The 7,682-nt window shown below is 31.3% G+C and overlaps 1 protein-coding gene across 1 annotated transcript; it reads right to left on the bottom strand.

Annotated features, from left to right (window-relative positions):
- Nucleotides 1–257: 257 nt before the first annotated feature.
- Nucleotides 258–4,021, bottom strand: CYP707A4 (cytochrome P450, family 707, subfamily A, polypeptide 4). The gene is made up of 9 exons (XM_068610014.2): nt 3,549–4,021; nt 3,122–3,446; nt 2,747–2,896; nt 1,893–2,141; nt 1,703–1,792; nt 1,529–1,607; nt 1,317–1,423; nt 1,092–1,210; nt 258–641 (listed from the first exon to the last, which is right to left on the bottom strand). Exons 1-9 carry the CDS (start codon nt 3,749–3,751, stop codon nt 542–544), a joined length of 1,422 nt encoding a protein of 473 aa, XP_068466115.1. The 5' UTR covers nt 3,752–4,021; the 3' UTR covers nt 258–541.
- Nucleotides 4,022–7,682: the final 3,661 nt, after the last annotated feature.

Below are 7,682 nucleotides of genomic sequence, written 5' to 3'. Positions count from 1 at the left end.
CCGATTTTGTGAAGTTGAGTTAAGTTTAAAGTCCACTTCTTAAAAAATATTATGTCCCATTTTTTTTAAGAGTTTAAATTGTTTGAGAAATGAGATGGAAGGACAACAATGAAGCTAAAACTTCGTACCATAGATCCATGAGTAATCTTGAAACTATTATAGGGGACCATTACAGGGCTTTTTCCCCTTGAAATCCAAGACATTAATCCAAGACATTAAGGTTATATTATATTACATTCCATTATAGGAGCATTGAATAGAGCTAATGAACTAAATCTCCATTAGTTGATAACATTCATTATTCGTAGAACTTGCACACTGAGACTAATTAATTGTACTAAGCTATGCCACCATTTACAAATAGGATAAGCATGAAGTTACTTGGAAGAAGAGACCAATGTTTGGGTCCTCGCTTTAAAATAGGAGGTGAAGTTGTTTTGGGTTAAGGAGGAGGAATCAATATGAAGTTGGGTGGCAAGGAATTCCAAAAGTTTAATATATGATGAATAAAGCAAGATTTTATGATATAATCATATTTGATTCAATTCAATTGGTTTCTCCAAAATCTTGTTGGTAGACCATACAGAGGAACTGGGAATGGGCTATATTGGATTCCATTCTGATATCCCACAACCTCCCACCTGTCATCCAAAGAATTCAACACAGTGAGTTACTAACCACTCTCATCATCCTATTGGGGATTCAAATAACAATGTAAAACACTTTTTATACCAATTTTGTTGGACATCGACACTCATACAATATCGACACTCATATAATATTTATTGGTGAAGTGTCTAATTCAGAAAATATTATTGGATTTATGAAAATTCCAACATGATTCTAATACAATTTTAAAAAGCAGAAATACATTAATTTTTAAAAACTCAAATTTATTGTATAAATTTTTATGTTATAAAAAAATTAAAACATATTTGTACACATAAATCTTTATTGTCAATATACATAATTTATAATTATATAATATATAAATATGTGTTCTCATTCTTATAGTTTTGAGATTATACGTATCTCTATGTACGTGTCGTATGAGTGCTACATAGCTTTTTACTCAATTTTTGAAATTTTACCTGTACTTTGTTACTAGATGATGAATTAAGATGAACATGTTCAATTTGGCAAGCTCATTTCCTGGACAAGAATGCACTCCATTGCCGAATGGCATGAAAGTATTGGGCTTTGGAGAAACCTGCAGCCATATACAGTTGAAATATATGTTCAGAGAATATTTATATATATAGGGATTGGCTTTTTTAAACAAATATTTGTTTGAGTGATTTTGCAGGATAAGGTACCTCAAACCTTGAAGGGTCAAAATTTTGAGGAGAAGGGTGGAATTCTGGATTATGATGGATGTTCCTGAACAGTGGCATCACTTTCCAACCCTTGGGTATAAGATATCCTTAACAATTGCACGAAAGAACAGTTTAGGAAATAGTAAAAGGTTTTGAGGATTAAAATTCCCATAAGTGTACAGGTAAAAGAATATTCTGTCTCAAATTCTTACCTTTGTATACCACATCAACCACTGCTTCCCTAAAAGTAAATGATATGATGCTTGCCATTCTAAGGCTTTCCAAAATCACCTGCAAAGATACACATGATCCAAGTTTGCTTTCAGATTAAACCAAGACCATTGTTTTGCATCATATTTGCAGCAGTTTTTATATACCATACACACCCTATGAGTAATTGGCATGTTTCTGGTCTGATTCCATGTCAATGGCTTCTTCCCTTCATCATTGGCTTCATACACTGCCATTTGCTCTGCCTGCAAAACAGTTCCGTTGACTCATTAATTAGCCTAACTTTTTTGTGGTGGTGGCCTACATGGATTTGCAAAATCTTTTTGGGAGACAAACAAGTCTTACTTTGATTGCTTCAAGAAGTTTCTGGTCATCGTGAAGATACTTGAGAATCCATGTTAGAACACTTGCTGTGGTATCCTGAGCTGCAAATAGCACCCCAATTACATTATCAGCAATTTGGTCGTCACTTAGCATTTCTCCCTTTTCATCCTTGTAGTTCAGCAAGTGGCCTAACAGATCCTTATCCTCCAATCTCTGCTCCTTTCTCTTACAGATGATCTCACTTATAATCTCTCTGATCCTCCTCCTTGCCTTCAAAACATGTCAAAAAATATTCATCAGACAGAGTAAAATGACACAGAATCTGATCCCAAGTTTCAAATGATTTTCTCAGACAAGTATTTGTAAAGAGAAGTAGTACCATCACACTGGTTAACACACTTGTCCTAATAAACTACTCAAATTTATAGCTAAATACAAAATAGTGAGTGAAACTCATTTACCAAGAAGAAAGATTCACAAAATCTTGTGACTTTTAACATATTTTTACCAATAACAAAAATCACGTTTAAAAGGGTATGTCAGTGAACCAATAAGAAGTTAGTCTGATTGTTACCGTACTTGGTCTTCTGAAGTAAAGTTTTTAGTGGAAAAAACGTGATGAGAAGGAGACTCACAAAAATTAATATCTTATAAGTAAATGTGAACATTTGTCTATTATAAATGATGTGATAAATGATGTGATGAGATATGATTGTTGTTACTTCAAGTATCAGCGTAATTGAAATACTGAGATACAGTGTCAGCGTAATTGAAATACTGAGATACAGTGTCAGCGTAACTGAAATACTGATATATCAAATTGCACAGTGAAGCATAACTGAAATACTGATAAATTAGACATCACTATAGCTTACCAGAAGTGCTTTTGAGTATGCAGTTCCAGGTATCCTGTTTGGAAAAGAGTTGTAGCCTTTCTCTACTATGCAGTAGTTTTCCTTAAGCTGGTCTCTATATTTGCGTTCCAAGTGACCAAAGACAGAGAGGATGCCAATATTGAAAGAGAACTGCGAAGAAGAAAGAGTTAAGGTAAGACATATGAGTTGGGAAACAATAATGGAGGACCCAGTCAGAAGAAAATCAACAAGGAATCAACAAATGAAAACAAAACTCAACGCCATGCAATAAAAGTATCGAATAAGACAAGACATAAACCGAAAGTAGACCCACTGCTACTCCCACTACAGCAAAACGAGATTCACAAACTCGAAAAACATCATATCAAAATCAACCTTTTTCATTTCTTGGAAAGCGTTGATGACTTGTCCAGCGGAAACCCACGACTCCAAGGAGGAAACAACCTCGGTTTCGATGTCTGGGATGAGTTTTCTAATGCTTTCAGGGGAAAGAGAGGTTTGCACCAGCTTCCTGATGCGAGTGTGATATTCTCCTTGGTGGAAGAACAATGCAGAAGGGCCTATTAGCTTCTCTTTGCTTTTGGGGTATGTGGGCTTGAACAAGTGAGCATGAGTCACCAACACAAAACGTGCAGCCTGGGGGCTGCCCAACATCACGCAGGGACAACCTAGTATGCGTGTCTTAAAGATTTCTCCATATCTGATTAATTAAGAAATTGTGAAACTAAGTTAGCACCAGCACCACCATGTTGGTTTAAGCTCCATGCAAAAGAAAGCATAGAAAGAAAAAGAAATTAAGAACCTTTTTTGCTTAGAAGCAAAGAAGATGTTAGGGTCCTGAGAATAGAGTTGAAGGGTCTCTCCCACGTAAGGCCAACCCATTGAGCCAGGTGGAAGCTTAGGCTTAGGAATCTGTTGAGGTTTCTTGTGTTTCTTTATCAATGGATATGAAAGAAGGGATGAGAAGAAGAGGAAAATGCATAAGAAAAGAGCAATGATCTCCATACACACGTAGCAACTCTCTCTCACTCTCTCTGAGTTTCTGCTGATGGATAGGAAGAAGAATAATGCGTTTTCTCTGATGGCTTTTGAAGTCAATGAAGGACCCGTTTGTGTTGAGATTGGTTTTATAGAGGCAGAAACGTGGTGGGGGCACGGGTCATTATCTAACTATAATCAAATTTAAAGTGGAAATCTCTAGAATCATCATTTTCGTCTGTTCATATTTTACCATACTGTGTTGCCATGCCAAAACCTCATTTTTCATGTTAGATCAAGTTTTAGTTTCAGAGTTTGCGTTTTCTATATAAACAAAAGTGTTGGAGATTCGATATCGAAAAGAAATTTCATTGTATATAAAGAGAATCGATAGCGAAAAGAAATTTCATTGTATATAAGGAGAACCCATAGCGAAAAGACATTGTATAGTGAATCCAAATCTCACCTTATGAATTGATTTTATAGTGTTGAGTTAGTCTTAAATTACAGTTCAAGCACTACAAGAAAATCATGAAATAAAAACTAATTTTTAAATAATTAGTTACAATAGTAACTAAAATAGATACCATTTTAGAAACTAAAAATAAAATTGGTTTCTAAATTAGTTTCTATTATTTTTTATTATTGTTAAATTGTTTCTAAATTGATATCTAATTAGCAACTAAGGTTTTAACTACCAATTATTTAGTTTCTAAATTTGGTAGCAAAAACATTGGTGGCTAATTAAATACCAATTTAAAAACTATTTAACAATAATAGAAACTAATTTAGAAACCAAATTTTCCTTTAGTTTCTAAAATGGTCTGTAATTTAGTTACTATTGTAACTAATTATTTTGGTTTTTACAAATTAGTTTCTATTTTATGATTTTTTTGGAAAAACAGAGATTGCATTAACAACACTCGTGGATGATAAGGTAACATAAATAGCAGGAGTTAAAACATGGCAGTGTATGTCTTCATTCTCTCATGGGTACGTATGATTAGAGATTTTTTTTTAAAATTATCCATGTGTACAAGTTCTAGTTTAAAAAACTAATTCTATTTATAAAAAATACTGTTTTAAAACAAGGATTCACTTTTTGAAGAAAAGTAATTGAAGGGATATTTTTAAAATACAATTTCTCTTGTCTATTTTATTTTAATCGAAACTTCACTTCGAAAAAAGGAAAAAAAAAATATATTAAAATTTTGTAATATATATACTTAAAATAATAAAATATATTGGTATTACTAGTTTTTTTTATTAAAAAAATCTCCATAATGAATAATTATGTATGATAATTTGGTAATATTTCACATTCCATGTGCCATTAGAACTAAAAAGAAGATGAAACCGTATTTTCTTGGAAGAACAACTTAAGAAGTTTTCAGAAGTTTTAAAATGGATTTGACATTTGGATTTGGACACTTTTTTTTTCACTTCTTAAAAAAAAAAGATTCAGTTTTACGAAACAAGAGTGTTGAAATGGGACCTGTACGAAGGGGACAACAACCACTGAGGTTAAAAAGGTAATTAGAAATTATGTTTGGAAAATAAGCATGTGACATATTGTTTTAATAATAAAATATTGTATTTATATAATCATGATAAATAAGATTTTGAAATAAAATTATATTATTTTTAGTTTTTAAGGTAGAGTGTTATAAGATTATTCACCTGCATAGTATTACTTACAAATACACTCATAAAAATATACGAAATAAAGCAACTGAAATATCAAATATATATATATATATATATGGATGAAATTATATTTTAAATAAAACTTAATTCAATTTAATCCTGAAATTTGAATAATTCCTCACTAGGCCAAATTAAAAAATAATAATAATAGTTCAAATTTTAAAAATAATAGTTGTAGAGATGTAATATATGTTAAATTTTGACAAAGTGCCATCACTAAAAATTATTAATAGTTGGATTATTACAGAGAATTATTAATTAAGTGACCAGAAATTCTTGTAAATAACATGTCATATGAAAATATCTTCAAATAAAAATGATTAATCTCAATCGAAGGACTAACTTAAATACTTACTCAAGAATTCGTAATCATATTTTTAAAATATCATATATAATCATTATATTCTAAAACATTGTCAAGTAATTTTTCTTTACAACTATATCATGATTTTAATGATTATCGTAACTATAATTATCTTTATTGGTGACATGGTATGATATAAGAAATACAAACAAACCATGGTTATAGTGATCATAATGATTAAATAATAATAATAATGATAAAACAACTATTAATACAAGAGTAGAAGTTATAATCATAATAATATCATACATAATATATCATTCTTACATATAAATATCTTAATATCTATTTATCCTAAAAGACGGACATAAAGTACAAAATTATAAACTTAAAAAAAAAGTTAAACGATCAAATAAATATATAAATTTCTAATCCCAACATTATTATTATTAGTTATAATTATGAAATATAGATTTTATATTTAAAAATATGTATTTATTATAAAGTTTAGATTGCATAATGTGTGCGTCATCCTGTACGATGATGATTAGGATGTTTATTTATAAACTTGAATAAATATTATATTATTTAATAAGTGAGAGTTGTACGTCTTGGTCTCCATCAATAGATTGATCGACAACACGAATTCAATTATGCTTAAGTAGAGTTAATGAAGTTAATCAACAATTAAGAGTTAGGTAATACACTTCTAAGTATGATCTAAGCTCTTTAATCTGACCCAATAAGAAAAATTCACTGAAATAATATAAATAACCAAGATCCCAAGAATCAGGTACGTCATCATACAATGCTCAGATTACATATCACCAAATACTAAAACTGACTTGAACATCGAAGTGTCTTTCGAATCTAGATTACGAGAAGACCGAAAGATGGAACGAGCAGAGAGAAAGAAGAAACTTGCAGGAAAAGGAGTTGAAATACAAACCGAACTGATCAAGAAAAAATAAAAGTGATCTCAATAATTCTCTAAGCTTCAATCCCGTTAATAATTATATTTATTATACTAGATAGTAAAATTCATAACCAAGTAAAATTAAAGATAGTTAAAGTGACTAAAAATGTTTTATGAGCTAGTAATACGTAAGATAGAGGGAAATTATTAGTAAATTTAAAAAATAAAAAAAAAGAATAAAGTATTTTTAAAAAATAAGTTAATTAGGTCAACGGCAAGAAAGTAAGGAGGGGCATCGTAAGAGAAAACCGACCCAAAGCTGGGTCACTTTCTGATAGTGTTTAGTCGGTGTGCGTCATACAATAATTATTGGGATGACAGTTGTCATATTTAATGCAAGAAAAAGTGTAGTTTTTATCTAACAAAATTATATTTCTTCTTTCTTATTCATATATATTTTATAATCTTCTACCATAAATTATTTACTACAATCGATAAATCTCCAAAATCTATAAGAGATTTGATTGAAAATATGTAAAATGTTCAAATATAGATAAATAAACGAATGTCTCTTAAGTTTTATGTTTTAAAATAATTTAAAATAAAATTGGTTATGTACGGTAGATACCGGACGGACGTGGCCGACCGACCGAAGACATAATAAATGCAAGAGCATTTATGTAACAAGCCAAAGTAGTTAAGATACACTTTCGAAAAATCAAGGAGAACACGCTTAGAGAAGATATGTTCCCCGGGTATTCTGGGGCACGACTGACAAGATCTATCCATAACCACCCTGAGCCCAAGGGATAGAAAGCCCATTAGGCAATCCTATAAATACTGTGCTCAAGCCAGAGGAAAGTACGTTTTCATTCACTTATTGAATCACACTTAGAATCTCTTACTTACTTGAGCGTTAGAGTGCCTTCGCAGGTATCCTCTCCCGCCCGACCGAAAGAGACACCAAGAAGGAGCGACCGACCGAAGGAGAAGAAGATCGACACGTCAACAATTATACCACGTCAACCGAC

This window comes from Phaseolus vulgaris, chromosome 3, assembly GCF_051622355.1.
Source record: "Phaseolus vulgaris cultivar YP4 chromosome 3, ASM5162235v1, whole genome shotgun sequence".
NCBI classification, from domain to species: Eukaryota; Viridiplantae; Streptophyta; class Magnoliopsida; order Fabales; family Fabaceae; genus Phaseolus; species Phaseolus vulgaris.
Note: the sequence above shows the minus strand (reverse complement) of the source record. Positions and strands in the feature narration are given on the sequence as shown.